The sequence below is a fragment of the Aplidium turbinatum genome, chromosome 16, assembly GCF_918807975.1.
Source record: "Aplidium turbinatum chromosome 16, kaAplTurb1.1, whole genome shotgun sequence".
NCBI classification, from domain to species: Eukaryota; Metazoa; Chordata; class Ascidiacea; order Aplousobranchia; family Polyclinidae; genus Aplidium; species Aplidium turbinatum.
Window position 1 is genome coordinate 16,707,540 of NC_137487.1, and position 16,820 is coordinate 16,724,359.

At 36.6% G+C, this 16,820-nt stretch overlaps 1 protein-coding gene across 1 annotated transcript; it reads right to left on the minus strand.

Moving 5' to 3' along the window:
• Window positions 1-5,998: 5,998 nt before the first annotated feature.
• LOC145785684 (calcium and integrin-binding protein 1-like) lies at window positions 5,999-14,452 on the minus strand. Its single transcript, XM_082597375.1, has 7 exons — window positions 14,299-14,452; window positions 13,120-13,154; window positions 11,529-11,642; window positions 11,008-11,147; window positions 9,718-9,830; window positions 9,220-9,308; window positions 5,999-8,895 (listed from the first exon to the last, which is right to left on the minus strand). The coding sequence occupies exons 1-7, from the start codon at window positions 14,347-14,349 to the stop codon at window positions 8,874-8,876; spliced, it is 564 nt and encodes a 187-aa protein (XP_082453501.1). The 5' UTR covers window positions 14,350-14,452; the 3' UTR covers window positions 5,999-8,873.
• Between the last annotated feature and the right edge of the window lie 2,368 nt (window positions 14,453-16,820).

A 16,820-nucleotide genomic window follows, 5' to 3' on the forward strand; every position in this document is an offset into this window, starting at 1 on the left:
ATGTCTAATGACAATAACGAACAATCACAGACTAAAGAAATAGCCAAGGGGTTTATCTTGTCAATGGAAAAGCTTGAAACCGTTGTTTTAATTGAGTTATGGTCTTGCATAATGGAACGGTTTCATAAAACTAGTAGGGCACTGTAGAATAGCAAAATTACTTTGAATAAGGCAACAAATTTGCTTCAGGGTCTACATGACCTTGTTCAAACATTAAGATCCCAATTTCAAGAATTCGAAGAAAAGGGTAGAGTATTAAATGGCTGTCATCATTAGGCTATATTGAAGAAATTTCAAATAAGAAGAGAAGAAAAGTAAGCTATGCTTGGATACCGAAGGTGGATCTGACGACACATTACTTGATCCATCAAGCAGATTCAAAGTAGACTCATGGTGTTTAATTCCGCCAGAAACGAAAAACTTATTTGAAGGCGATCGTATGCTGCAATTGGGATTTCATACACAAAATAATTTGGCCAATGATTGGCAAATATGTATAGCCTAACTGTAAAATGGAAGAGAGTTCTAAAACATTGCTTCACATATCCAGATGATCTAGAATTAGATTCTAGAAAAATCACTGCCTGAAGAGATGATTCGTTTTCCTGCACTGCTAAAACAACACCATTTTAACAGCGAATGCAGCCAAGAAACTCAAATGTTTCGATTCATCAATGAAAACGAGTTTATGTCGCCTGTACATTTCCTAACGCATCTGCTGTAGGCCTACTATAAAGAATGTATCTTTGTCTGCTGATTTCTAATTGTTCAGGCGAGCGCTCATTTTCAGTGCTTAAAAGAGTAAAGAATCAACTGCGTTCATCCATGGGCCAGAAAAGGTTGCATTCCTTAGCTCTACTCTGCATTGAAAACAAAATTTTGGAAAAAATAGACACCGATGGTGTTACTAACAGCTTTGCTTTGTTTAAATCCAGAAAACATGTCATTTGATTGTGTTTAATAAGTAAATAGTCTAACTGTACTTCGGGTATAATTTTTGTTATTTCATTTTAATTGTGATCGGTACAATGAGGGGAATGAAATATAAGCCTCAGATTACCATATAGCCCCAGGTCCATCAAAACCTTAATCCGGCCTTGGTCAAGACAATGAAGGATATTGTCATTCTGATATCCTGAAGCTATCTGGGTCTCAATTGCAAACTGTCTATTACACGTCGCATAGAAGTTATACGATGCTGAATCAACGTTGCGGACTTGCGGTAGCGTAGAAAGCAACCAGGTCATTTCACTGAGCTTTGGTGGAGAAATTTTTTTTCCTGAAGTGTAAGACAAACACAGTTGGCTAGCTGAGGTATTCTAAAAATTAAGAGCGACAAACATAAAATAGTGTAGGATATAATACTGCGTTTTTTGCAGAAGCGCAGATGATTGCTGTTTTGAGTTTACTGAGAAAGACTTCATAGTAAGTCTTGTAGGCTATCATGTATTTCGAAGCTTTAACAATCACCATAAGTCTACATCTACAAGATGAAGAAGTACATGCCCATTGCCCAGTAGCGTAGCCAGGAATTTTGAAAGGGGGGGTTTTGACGACCCAACGGCGGGGGGTCTGGGGCCTCCCCCAGAAAATTTTGAAAAATTACTTTGAATTTGGTGCATTCTGAGAGCATTTTCAACAAAAATGTAGTTACGAATATTCTTGTGAAATAGTGCTGTCTGGTGGCATAGCAAAAGGATAAGATCATGTTTTCTTCGGCATTTTTCGGAAATAAAGCTAAGTCTCTATGTTTTCTTGTTGCTAATTTCTGGCTGAGATGTTTGGTATTGGCAAAACTTGCTCTTTTAATGCAATTTTGTTTAAAATTAAGCAATTTTTTTAGACTGAAAGCATCATTCTTAATATCGTGACGTCACACGCGTGCCAAAGGGGGGGTTGTAACCCCCAAAACCCCCCCCCCCCTTGGCTACGCCACTGCTTGGTGCTCTTTTTCTAAATTATAGCCTGATAGGCTACCTACAAGGATTCGGGGCTGTTGAGAGATTAATTTGGTCCGGTAGCATGCCAATAAGAGGCCCGCCCCATAAAAAGAAACATTAAAAAAAAAAAATATGCAATAACATTATTTTTCTGTGTTTTAGCCTTTTAAGAGGGGCGATCGCTCCCCTGGATCCAACCTTTTTAAATATGTGAAAGAGGTTCACAGCCTGTCTACAAGAAACCATGATAATGATTCTCTAAACATTCTATACTCTCAAAAACGCTTACTCAACATTCAATAGAATTCACAGGTGCGAAAACATGGAACGAATTTCCTTCTTCAATTAAAAAGACTGATACAAAGTCACTTCACTTTTTATTCACAAACTAAAACAACATTGAAGCAATACGGACACGCAATAGAAAGACAACGTAGAAAGGCTTTCTTGCATTCTTGTGAAGATTTTAGTGGAAATCCGAAATTATTTACAAAAGATTAGGCTTACCTAACAATAATATCGATTGCTTGTGCTGTACTTTTATGTTTGTAGATATTAACAGCAAACGCAGTACTCCATAATCAACACGACACGTCGCAAAAGGGGATGAGAGCTTCATCAACATCATCATCTACCAGCTCATCCATTCCATCACCCACCAGGACAAGAAACAATAACTTAAACTGGATATCAAACCTCAATCGTCTTAGGCTACTGTGTGATGTGCAGTCTAACCATAGAAAGAGCTCAACACCTGCTCTCCTGGGCCACATTGAAACGGGCTTTTGCCTGAGGATGGGTTTCTTTTATGTCCGGTTTTCTTTCTCCATCTTATTATTATTATAATTATTATGACTGCTCATCCACATCAATATTGGAACTGGCAAATTCAATCCACAACACTTTTCATTAGGCTGTCATTCATTACTACATGTGTGCTTCTCTCTGTTTTTGTTTTATTTTTTGCTATTTGTTTTTTGGGTTTTGTGGCCGTGCTAACTACTGATATATATAGCCTACTACATAATTTTTCATTCAGGCACGTTTTAAACCTTTCAAGGTTTTGCCACCTTTTCCCGTTCGTTAACGTGCTGGTAGGTTTAGGCTATATCGATTTGTGTACTTAGTTAGTAGCCTATCTTTTTCGTCCCGGACGCGTTAATGACGAAAAATAAAATGAATGATCCACCATTGTCGCTAAAAAGGTTTTGCTTACCGTGAACTACATAATCCCAGTGGTAGAGCAGGGGCGGATCTACCGGGTGGGCCTGATTGGTACAGGCCCACCCAGATTGATAGTGGGCCCACCCAAAATCAGATTCATGAAAAAAACATATTAATGTTTAACACCAGAACAACCAAGTGGCACTGAATTTTCTGTGGCGTCACTATTTCACAGCATGATTGATACCACTTTAACAGGGTAGGCACTTTAACATCACCCACTCGTCGAAGAGTGCCTGCTTTTCAATGTGAAATTGCTTTGTGCTTTAGTCACAATTTTCCTTATAAACTCCATTGATTGCAGTCATTAACATCCTTCTTGCACTCAGTTCAGTTGCAGAAGAAAGAATAGTATTAGCAGAGGATGGGAATCGAACCCACGAAATTACTACTTCTCTGGCCTAACCATTAGGCAACGCTAGTTGTAGCGAAGCATTCAGTTAAATTTCTTTGTATCAACATTTTTCGATCAGAATATCACGTGTCGAGTCACATGACTGAAATCAGCTGAATCGCGAGTACGCTTTTCGACGAGTGGGTAATGTTAAAGTGCCTACCCTTTAACAGCCCATAAACAATTTACACAAAGCGATGTTTCCCAGGAAAAAAGTTAGCTTGATGGTTTGAAGTTGTTTTAAGTTAGCTTGGTTAGATTTAAGGGCGCTGTGGAAGTGTATTCTTGACAGGTAGATAACGGAGTTAAACTGCCGCTTTATGGACGACACGTATGAATTAATGAGAGCAGCGGCCTCTTTCGCACCTGGATCTGCCACTTTTGGCAAAAAAATGTTCTACATGGTCCGTGTGCACTGTATGGCATTGAGATCGCAGATGCTGAACATGCTGTATTCATTCAACACCCGACACTGCACTGTTTGCTAGCACTGCCTGTCTGCCTTCCACGTTGTGCAGCGTTGAGAGACTTTTCTCCACAACAAACAGGATCCAAACGCGCTTGAGATCATCCATGCTGACTGGACGCCTTAACAGCTTGACACTTTTGTCTTTTGAAAGACAACTCATTGATAGTTCGGATTATGATGACATAATCAACATTTTTTTTATCTCGAAATATTATTAAATCTACGCCTTGTGTAGAAGCTTCGGTAACCACGCCCGAATTTAGGGGGGGGGGCAGAGAGTGCAGGTGCCCCGGGCCTCCTGACTTTTGAAGGGCCCCCACGTGAAAAAAATGTGATTGTAGCCTACTGTATGTAACTATTTTCTTTTCTTTCAGCCTTTGAAGTTTTCTGCAAAATGCCGTGCAGTGCTGGATTAATGCTACTATGTAGACGTAGAGGTGGTTTTGCGCGCCATAGACGCAAAAAAATTTTTGCACGGGGGCCCCCCGATCTAAACGTGCTCTGGGCCCCCTATCAGCTAAATCCGGCCCTGTCGGTAACACTAAGTTTTTATATGCTAGCCCGCAGTGGCAATATTGGTGAAGGCCCACCAAGATATTTCCTAGGCCCAGCCATAAATTACGTTCTGAATCCGCCACTGTGGTAGAGTGGCTTCAGCTTTTAACTCTGACCAGGATGTCACTTCAGATAATAACAAGAAGCTTTCTACATAAAGCATCATTAATCCACGGGCTTTTAAACGAACAAAAGCAACTACTGAGCGCAAACGTTGAGAAAGCTTCATTACTTCCTTCAACATTCACCAGTGTCAGTGCTGTATGTTAGCTCAAGCCAAAGTAGAGGTGGACTTCACCATTAACCAGTGGCGTAGCTAGGGGGGTGGACCGCCCCGGGCGGCACGTCTGGGGGCGCACTTTCAGACTACGATTTTTGATTTTGATTATAATCTGATAAAAAAACGCATTTCATTTTCACATGTTTTTTCTTGAAGGGGCGGCAAAATCTGAATCCGCCCCGGGCGGCACATTCCCTAGCTAGCTATACGCCACTGCTATTAACATAACCAGGCCCGGATTTAAGGGGGCAGTTGCCCCGACTTTTGAAGGGCCCCCCTTATGTGGAAAAAATGTGATTTTGTGTTATTTTTTGTCTTTTGGCCTTTAAAGTTTCTGCAAAATGCTGTGCAGTACTGGACTGATGCTACTGTAGACGTAGAGATGGTTTTTCGCGCCTTGGGCGCGAAAATTTTTTTTGCACGGGAGCCCCCCGATCTAAATGTGCCCTGGGCCTCCCATCAGCTAAATCCGGCCCTGAACATAACGAAGGTTTTGAGCGCCCGGACTTGTGATGGTTGGTTGGTTTTGAATCTTTATCCTCGGACTGACAAAGCTTTGATTGTTTATTCCTGGTAGTTTCGCATGCTTGTAGAGGCTCTTGACGCTGGGCTGGTTACCGAGATTGGCAGAGTGAAGTTTTTCGATTGTTGAAGTGTTGTTGCCGGGGATTTATTCCATTCACTAGGTGCCACTGAATGGAGAGCAGTCCTGAAATGCGTTGCTCAAGCGCACATCCTGAGAGTCGAACCAGCGCCGCGTGATCTTGAGCCGGGCGCGTAACCACTGAGCTAACATGCCATGCTATAGGTTTCGAGCGCCGGACTTACTTAATAACAATACGCATGCCATCATTGTTGTAGGCCTGCCCTGTAGTGCTAGATAGAATAAATTGCAATGTCAATTATAGTACTTCACAGATGCTGCCCCTTTCCCTCCTTACAATAATTGATTGATTGAACTTTTATCCTCGGACAATACAAGTGTCAATTGCACCATGTCACAATGCCAGCCCATGGTCAATACACACATTTCCGTATCAATATAAGAGGAGACAAGCTTCTTGAAACAACAACTCCAGAGCTTCTTGAAACGAAGGCACCACTGAAAAAGACGTCAGCGAATTTACTAGACTTACTGTATTGCAATGCTTTATTAGTGTACAATGTATATATACAAAAATAGTACCGCAAAACGAGGTGAAAACAGAGGAAAACAAGTTTACAAACTAACTTTTCATGAAAATTTGAAAATATAACAACCCAAAATCTAACCAGATTAAGCATTAATTGCTAAAGAAAAAAAGTTTTATCAGTGGGCCACTGTCCCCTAACTCTCTGTGGAGGGCTTGTTATTTCCCTGCCCGGGGTTGTGCATCTCATGAACAGCATGCTAACTTACGGTATGTAAACTGTGAAAAGAGTAGCCTAAGTAACATCGTAGTTGAAGTATCTGATACAAACATGAAAAAAAGTAAGCCTAATTGAATTGGTGGAGAAAACGCATAGTATTTCATAAATTATAAATATAAAGCTCCAGATTTCAGCAAAGAATATGATGCAATATTCGTAAGTAGGTTTTTGGGATAGTTTAAGGTTACGGTCACTGAACAACAAAAATATCATCTGTCATTGGTAAGAAACGCGGTACCGTATTACAATTTCCTTTTCCAACATTTTAAGGTATACATTGCAAGAAAAACGAAATCGGGAGTTGGGTGAAGTTTATGAAACCTTTGTTAATTATGTCAGTTGCCACACAATACATCAATATTCATGGCCATATCACTTTCACAACGTGTAGCTTCAATTTACATCAATGTTAGTTTGAGCTATCAGTACATTCCACAAGACAAGACTGGTACGTGGTATCACCGCAGACGACCAATCAACCCCTTTTCACATTGATGTAAGGTTTGCAGACTGATTTACTGACTGGGATGTTGTCGCGAGCAGATGTAAATCTGCAGAAAGTAAAGGACAAAATACACAACTAGTGTTTGCTGTGGCAACATCCTAAACAGCTAAGTCTTCCGACATTAAACCAATGTAAAAATGACGGATTTTGTTGTCTGAAACGTCAAGCGTGAAGACCTTTGTGTACAATACCATGATGTCACGCCTTTTCAGCAGTACTCGAATGACGAGAAGTGTTTGTTCAAAGGTAGAACGAGGAATTGTAATTGAACTAACAAAAGGTGGATCACTGGAAATTACATCCTTCCAGCAAACACTCGACTAACAATAGCTGATGTTTTTACATCGCCCTAACGTCTAGCGACAGTAAAACGACGTGCAAAGATACGTTTGTGAACTTGAAAGCCTCAGCATGACAAAAATTCAACTTTTGACGCTGAAAAGATGGGAGATTGAAAAGTCATGAAATTTGACAATAATTTTTACTAGATTCAGTATATTAATAAGTAAATAAATCAGTCATGTGATAATTGAATAAATTGCCCAATTAAAACCATACAAAGTGTCAAGGTTATCGGTGTTGGTCACGCGAGGCTGTGGCTACAGGTACAATCAGGCAATCGTCTTCATGATACTGTAATAACCCAGGCTGCAACCGAGAAAGATGTTTCGAAAAGTTCGTATTCTCATACAAAAAACGTTACACAAACAACCAGCATAGAATATAATAATGTAAAACATCAAAAAGTAATTTTCTTACAAAATCATGGCAGAAACAAACACGTTGAAGAATAGGTCACAGCAGATGATGAATACAAAGCATAAGAACTGCAACATTCACAGAAGGCCAACGTCTTTGAAAAGTAACGATCATTCAGCATCGTTTTAAAAAGCATCGTTAATAGTAGATTTCTTGAAACAAGTAACACAAGAAAGAACACTTCAGAGAACTTACATCTAACCTTGTGCGATTAATAGCTTATTGTTGCACATTGTATAAACACAGAAAAACGTTTGTTTGAAACAAAAAGTGGTCACTAAATGTCCAGCCTTGTGTTGAAAATATAAAGAAGTATACTCTACAACAGCAATATCTTTCAATCATCTTCAAAAGCCTAATCACAAACCAATACAATTATAAGAATTAAAACAGTTGTAATCAACACACTGTCCTATTTAAATACTGATATAACAAAGCAGATTGCTGACATGTGCTGTAAGTGCCTTAATAAATTGCACCAAAGTTCAACTTAAGCAAAGGTGACAAAATGTCGAGGTTGCCAAATTACTCGGATTTGAAACATTGCAACAATTATAACCTCACAAAGAAGCAGTCGCGCTCGAACATTGTCAACAAGCCAGACAGCAAAATCCATCATTTGTACATTGATTCAACGTCTACAGACGTTGAATCAATGTACAAATGACGAACTTTGCTGCCTGGTGCAAGAAACAACAAGGTTGAAGACATGCAATAATCGTCTTAAATAGAAAAATACATATTTAAACAACTTATGAAAGTTTTTTTTTTTATCAATGAGCCGATGTAGTTTTTGAAAAATTCCTCCTCCCCCTCCCAGACAATCACAGAGGAGATGCAACCCAGCAGAAAATAACCCAATAGCCTCCGTTAAACGAAAGCTAAGGCGGAAATGAGCTTAATTGGTGAGTTTTGACACGGTAGAAAACAAATAAGTTTCGGAAAACGATTGAAGCAACGTGAACAAGAACGATATAAAGGTGTGCCAGTGGTATCGGCATGAATAGAAACGGGTCAGTGGTAATTTAAACCATGCAAAAAGGACAATCAGCCGAGGAAGACAGCCACAACAACAAAATTATAAAACATTGCAGTGGAGAGTGGAGACTATGACCGATAAAGAAGATTCACTTGGCTAGGAATATCAGTTGTTATCAGCAATGTGAGTTGTCATGGGAATGCTCTCATCAATGGAGGTTTCATTTAAAGTTTTTATCAAAACATAAAATACAAGAAAACGTTCGTATGTATTTGGAAAACAGTGGACCATCGTTTTTGTACACTTGGTAAGTTCAGAGTGCTTCAAGTCGACCTTCATTAGAGCTGAGAGAATCTTTTCAGAGTCTAATTCGGAAAGAGCTGCATAAAACAAGCAACGATTATCAAGATAACAAACCATACAATCGACATTCTACCTCCAAGTTATGCCCAGACGGCAAATCATTCGTTTTTTACATTGATTCAACGTTTGCTGACATTGAATTAATGTAAAAAACGATTGATTTGTTGTCTGGGTAACTTTAACGCCAGTAATAAATACCATATATTGTAAACACTACAAAGCAAGCTGCTGACACCGCAGACGTAAAAATGACCGACTTTTCATGGCTGTCCATGCTTATTAGTTCTAGCTAAATGCGCTTTTGGACGCCTGAAAAGTTCCTGTCTGTGAAATGAACTCACTTGAGAAAGTCAGGCGATTTGGAAATGACGTGTTCGAATTCAGCGTAGGACAGCTGGTCGTCATCGTCTAAATCCGCTTCGACCATGATCTAAACAAATTCTTATATTTGTCATGGTTGCAAGTGGTACGGTAAAAGAATGTTCGACATAGACAGTACTCCAAATTTCAGAAATAAAAGTCACTGCTATCAGTACGGTAGCGCTGTTCTTAGCTTTTATAGCACCAACACTACAGCTTACTTTTAAACGTAACCAATTTTTTTAATAACGTATTTCCTTTCCTCGTAATTATAACGAGTTACAAGAATGCATCATGCTACGCAAGTAATCAGATAAGGGAAGATATCACTATTTTGGTAGCAACTACAAAAAATGCTTCTCGTGTATGTGAGTTACCAGCACATTGAGTTGTGGTGGGTTTGTAGCATTCTTTATCAAATAATGCATTGTTTGTGTTACCAAATAATACGTATCCAAATAATTGTTAACGAAACTTACGTTTTTAACCAGTTGCTCCATTTCACTTTCATTGAGATTGTGTATCCCTCCAGTCAAACGGGAAACGACTAACTGTATGTCATCTGCGTCCAACGTGTCATCTTCGTTGAAATCTATTTGCAATGTAAGTTTGCATTGAAGGTTCAATTCAAGTGGTAAATGGAACTTCTTAGACGCTGCTTCAAGGTCAAGATACTATTAAGCAATGAAAAAGAACCTAGAGAGCAAAATCTGTCATTTTTACATGGACTCAACGTCTGCAGACGTTAAATGAATGTATAAATGACAAATTTTGTTGTCTGGTAAACAACTTTTCACAGATGAACAAACACACAGCTGACACATGAAAAAAAATGAAAAGCTCAAGGGATACGCACTGGTGATGTCCGAAGAACATGACAGAAGATCGATGCGGATCGCGAGCTATTTTTGTTCTGTTATGTGTCATCAGACATCATGGCACATGATGAAAATGAAGGAAGTTATATCATTGTAAGAATTTGTTTTAAAAAAAGTACAACACCACAATTATTGTACGATAACTTGCAATGCATTATACTTGTATACAGAAGTCTCACAAATCTAAGACTAAGCGTTTTGAGAAAGCGCATGAGAGCTGAAAATATCTAGATTTACCAACCCAGTACAAATTGCATTTCAAACAACCAAACCTTTCGCACAATAACGTCATAGACTATGTTAGAATTTAAAAATCATCAAAAACACTTTTTTTTAGTATGATACATACGATTCATGAACATGATTCATTCTAGGTTTGGTGGCTGTGCATTTTTAAGATTAGGTTTTTCAAACACTGTTTTATTGATGCATATTTTAAACCTTTTGGTTTTGTCAACTTTTCCTTTTTCCGTGAACAAACAATTATTCGCTGGAGGGGCATCTTTTTTGTTGAATTTGTATTAGCTTACGTGTATTTTATGTTATGTTTTCCTTTTTTGATGTAAAATTCGTGTGTTTACTTTATCGTTCTCTACATGTTCGCGCCAGCAATGAAAAATAAATTGAATTGAACAAATAAGGATAAACGTATGAGACTGGAACACAGCTCTTCATGGTATTCAATCTAACGCAAATTCACACTGCCGTAGAAGAATAACATGTTTTGAGGCTGCGAACAAAATTTGTCAAAATAACTGAACATTTTTGCCCAAGTTTTCTACGTCTTTTTTTAGTTTTTGTTTATGGCGGAGGTGCGATTTCCTCCCTTCTCTCCGTGCACCCACATCTGACGCAGCTATGCAAACATACAGATGTAAAAAGCAAACATACCATAAACTTTGAATGCATATTCAGCTTTCAGTGACTTCGGTGCTTCGTCGCTAAACACGCTCATCATGTCAAGAAAATCTTCAAAGGACAAACTCGCATCTCCATTCTCACTGGTTGAAAACACCTTGCAGATGCGATCGCTGAAGAGTTGCAATTATTTTATACTCACAGAAACGTCATTTGACAGAGTACAGAAAGCGATGGTTGAAGTAAGACAAACAGTTTGCTTCTTGTCCAAGGAAGAATAATATTGAACAAAAAAGCCAATATTTTTAGTACGTCTAGCCCAATAAAAATTTAAATTTTTTATGTCATACAGGTACAATATAAAATCAAAGATTCAATTTATTGAACAAATAAAAGCACAAGCCCTGCAGCAGTAAGTGGTCCAGATGCTTCACCTTTACTTGATATGAAGCTTAGATTAGATAAAAGCGAAAAAAAAACTGAAGCTATAAAATTAAAGAAAACATCCACTTTAGCAATTTAACTGTCATGGCAGAGCTGAGCTGAGGTCATACCTGAAAGGATTGACCTTTAATTCAGCCATATGGCAAACTGTATCCATTGGAATTCGACAAAATCTATCATTATTGACTGTATCTGGATCCAACTCAGCAAATCGTTTGAAGACACTACAAAAGACACAATAAAAATAAACTATCAGTAAAAATGGCTTAAAGTGAGTAATGCTCAATGCTAAAAACACATATTTTAGATGTTGGGCATGTCTTGGTGAAATTCTCAATGTTTAAGTGATGTGCCGACCAAATATAGTTTGATCATGCTGCAAATTAGGCAAGATGTCACGAGTGTTAAATACAAAATAGATAAGAAATGTGTACTATAAAGTGCCGTACAATACTATTTAATCCTATGACTGTGATACCAGGTATGACATTCTACCTTAAATAACAAAATCATATAAAATTTAACCACATTTTAGAGTAGTCAGAGTACTTCCTAGAGCAGTGGTTTTCCAGTTTTTGTGATTGCGGACCCTTTAATTGCCATTCAAGCAGTCGAGGACCCCCAGAATAGTTGTTGCCTCAAATTTAGCATTTAGCTTAGACTGCATGGATTACTATGTTTCAAACCTTGGCTAAAATAAACCTTTCTGAATATTTAGATCTAGCAATTATGGGTAATTAAGCAAGAAACTTACTTCTTTAAACTAAATGTTGCTCACATTCAATAGAGTAAATATCCTAACCACTTATTTCCTAAAATGAATTAACATCATCACCCAGCTGCATTTTCAAGTTAGTCAAGATTGGTCAATGAAACATTGTTACATCAAAATGTGGGTAATAAATCACAAAAGTTTTTTTGAGGCTAAATATCACAATAGGCAATTCAATTGATTGCATAATTCAAAAATACAGAAATGAAATAGATACATAACTTCAAACGTTTGAATTTGTTGTTAAATTTGTATTATCTTACGTTTGTTTTATGTTATGTTGTCCGCTCACTATCTTTCTCATGACCATACTCCCGCATGATTATGACAGATTGCTACCACCTTTTGTGTTTGTTCGTCAGTTGTTGCTTGTACGCAGGTCAGTGCAGTTTTATTGAATTTCAGTCATTTATTATTAACATTTCACGAATAATTGTTTTGTTTAGATGATTTAAGATATTTTCCTGAAGAGGGCAGAAAGTTTTGCCGAAAACGTTTGAAATTATGTATCTATTTCATTTCTGTATTTTTGAATTATGCAATTCAATGTTATTAAGTTGTTATCGATTGTCTGTCTATGGTTTTTAAAAAGTACCTCTCTACCAAAGCTATACTATCCCAGAAAGTACTTCACTACCCCTGGGAGTCTGTGGATCTCGTTGAGAACCGCTGTTCTAGAGCATGTTCTTGGTAAAGAAAACACTATAAGTCGCTAAAAATCATTTATTATGTCTCATAGTCTTAATATAGTTTCCAAGATGAAAGTTCAAAATTTAGAAAACATGATGTTTGAAATTATTATAAAAGTGTAATTTTATAGAAAGCCCATCTTTTAATCTGCTGCCATTAAAGAATTTTAAATCATAATAATAATAACAATTAACGTATATCCTAAGCCTATGTTTCAATGTAAAACATTGTGAACTTACTGAATAATTTCTTTCTTGGAGAAATAGGTTAGATCCTAAAAGTACAAAAATTGTTTAATGATTATACTAACACTGGTGTCAGCATTTCACATTGCAGCACCACATCACCAATGCAAACTATGCTCATATACGGACTGCCAACTTGTAAATTATTTCTACTTTTTGCAATACAACTCAGGTTTTCCAAACTTGGATTCATTATCTTGTATCCGACTTACCAAGTTGTAAACACAACTGTCAATCATATTGTACAAAAGATGTAAAACTATTAACAACTGTAACCAGTAGCGTAGCCAGGAATTTTGAAAGGGGGGGGTTTTGACGACCCAACGGCGGGGGGTCTGGGGGGCCTCCCCCAGAAAATTTTGAAAAATTACTTTGAATTTGGTGCATTCTGAGAGCATTTTCAACAAAAATGTAGTTACGAATATTCCTGTAAAATGGTGGTGTCTGGTGGCATAGCAGAAGGATAAGATCATGTTTTCTTCGGCATTTTTCGGAAATAAAGCTAAGTCTCTATGTTTTCTTGTTGCTAATTCCTGGCTAAGATGTTTGGTATTAACAAAACTTGCTCTTTTAATGCAATTTTGTTTAAAATTAAGCAATTTTTTTAGACTGAAAGCATCATTCTCAATATGGTGACGTCACACGCGTGCCAAAGGGGGGGGTTGTAGCCCCCAAAACCCCCCCTTGGCTACGCCACTGACTGTAACTATGAAAAGATAACTATTACTCTTTAAACAACATAAATATTGATTTGAAAAATAGGAGAGTAACTTAGACATAAGTAATTAAGCTTCTAAGGCATATGTCAGTTTGCAAGCATCCTCTTAGCAAAAGATAGTTACTTTAGTGATAAAATGATCCAAATACAGTAATAAGCATTATCATACATATTACCATATTAAAATTTATGAAGAGGGAGGCATTACTTAATATTAAAGTTAAGAGCTATAGACTATTTTGTTAGTCATTTTACAAATTATAATATAAAAGGTGGTTGATAATGCCACGTGAAAACAGTTTCCAACAATTTTGCCAGTTTCCATTCATCTAACAGTCATATGCATACAGATGATACAGCCAAAATACTTCACACCTACTCAAAAATCCAGACTTGAATGTAGCACATGTTTGTTAAAAGCTAAATATTGCACAATAAGTACAAAATGATCTTACAGCATATTCTTGTAATTCGTCGTGTGTAAAATGGCTGTCAGATGCTCCCATGATGTTTCAAACTGTTTTTACACAATCAAGGATATCCTCAAAACTGTTTTTAAAGTTTCTGAAAATAGTTACCCATAAATAATAAATGCAGACTTGTACCTTAAGAATATACTGTAATGTACAATTAAAGTCATAAAGTATGCCAAAAAATAAACCAAAACTGAAAAGGGCAAACTGACTGCATTTTTAAAAACAAAGCTGCTGCATTTAGACATAAAATGTACCATAGTCTATAAGTAAAGAAGATTTAGTTGTAATCTATTGATGCTTTCGTTCAGATCTGTTACCCCAGTGCTTCCGACAGATATGATTCTGACCCACTTTTATTGTCATATGTTTTACGTGACCCACTATGAGATGTTATGATCAAATAAATAAAAAACAAAGTAATAAAAAAAATAATAATGTATATACTCTCATGCAATTTACTATCAATGTGAAATTTGAATTCGCACATTAGATATTATTAGATCATAAACAAATAAAATAAAATAGCAAATGTTTTCGACTATTCATATAGTCCTTTTCAAGTCTTTAAAAGAAAAACAATTTTACATAGCCTATATAGAAATTTTAGATGGTTAGTGTTTATATTTAAAATAAAAAACAAGCTCTCTTCCCAAATTATATCATTAGATCAGGTTGAGGCTTGGTAAGTGACAAGCTCACATACAATAAAGTGTACGATATCAAAATGTTCCTTGTGTTTGATGTAGTTATCAACTACAGCCACGAGAAATTTGGTGGTACGCTCTGAGTAAAGGGTACTGCTTGCTTGCATGGAGCCAAAATGAAGTAAAATCTACTTTTTGATATTTAAATCTTAGAGTGCTGTTTTCAAAAAGCTTGATAGCTTAAGTGCATGAGCTGAGACAGAACCCTGGTCTAGCCAACATTTAAAATGCAACTTATTTTAAACAATATGAACACCTATACAAAATGGCATGTTTGCTATTTTTTTCTAAATTTAACAAGTTTCTTATCTACCTATCAGCCTGCCTACACTTCCTAATATGGAGGTAGGCTACCAAAATTGTTGACACAACAACGCGTAATTTTAATTGTTAATATTTGTTATATTGCTTCATAACTGGTACGTAATATTAATGCTACAAATTTTTGATCCATTAGTAAACTGTCACAATTCAGAATGCTTTGCGGCCCAATTAAAATAGCTTTGTTACCGTACTCACTAGTGAGAAACACTGACCTAGCCTATGCCTCTTCATTACAATGCCCACTTCACTGTAGGCGCTTGCTGAAAAAATCCTTTGTTGCAAAAAACAAAATACTTACATTTTTGTTACTAAGTTTGTTTGTAAAACATTGCCTGCTTATGCCCAATTAATTTAGATCATATGTATATCATAAAATCATATGTAGATCATATAGATCGTAGATCATACATAGATACATAGATCGTAGAACATAGATCATATGTAGATCATAAAATCTTACTAAGCAAACTTTACAATTATGGCCTTCGAGGTAAAGTTCTGAGTCTTTTAAATTCCTACTTATCTAATAGACAACAATCTACTAAAATACTTGGAAATACATCTGACTTTGAACAGGTAAAATGTGGTGTCCCTCAAGGCTCTGTTTTAGGGCCATTACTCTTTCTGTTATATGTGAATGACTTACCAAATGCAACAAATTTTAAAACAACATTATTTGCTGATGACACCAATTTACATATGACAGATAAAGACTTAACTTGCCTTCAAAAAAGAGTAAATAAAGAAATGAAATTTGTCGATATTTGGATGAGACAAAATAAGCTGTCAATTAACTATTCAAAAACTGCATACATGATAATATGTAAAAATCCTTTCAAAGCCAAATTCTTTCAATTAAGTATTAATGGAAATCCTATTCAACAAGTAGATTCAATTAAATATCTTGGTGTTACCCTTGACAACAAGCTATCATGGAAATCACATTTAACTTGTCTTCGCACAAAGCTAAATAAAACTTGTGGAATTTTATATAAGCTCAGACATTTTGTACCACTTAGTACATTGCGTGTTGTTTATTTTGCTCTTTTTCAATCTCATTTACAATATTCATTAATAAATTGGGGTAGGGCTGATAAATCTATTTTACATCCCATAGAAGTTATTCAAAATAAAGCTCTTAGAGCATGTTTATTTTACCCTAGACATGCCTCTGTAAATTTATTATATGTTAAATTTGATGTTCCCAAGCTTAATGACTTAATTGAAATTGAGTATGCCAATTTCATGCACAAATATAAAAATGGACTTCTACCTGATTGTTTTAGTGCTTATTTTAATGATTTAAATAATATCCATCAACATAATACTCGCCACAAGATAAAATCCCAATATTTCTTACCCAGAACTAATAATAACTCCGGGCAAAAAATGCTACAGTACTTGAGACCCCAAGCATGGGGTAAGGTTCCTTCAGAAATTAAATGTTTGTCTCCCTTTTCATTCAAAAAGCAA

Excerpts from the sequence above, each read along its gene's own strand:
- LOC145785684 (XM_082597375.1), bottom strand. The coding sequence starts at position 14,349 with ATGGGAGCATCTGACAGCCATTTTACACACGACGAATTACAAGAATAT. Across the intron at positions 9,309-9,717 it reads TGGAGCAACTGGTTAAAAAC|ATCATGGTCGAAGCGGATTT; the intron begins GTAAGTTTCGTT and ends GAATTTGTTTAG. Across the intron at positions 8,896-9,219 it reads AAATCGCCTGACTTTCTCAA|CTCTTTCCGAATTAGACTCT; the intron begins GTGAGTTCATTT and ends TGTTTTATGCAG.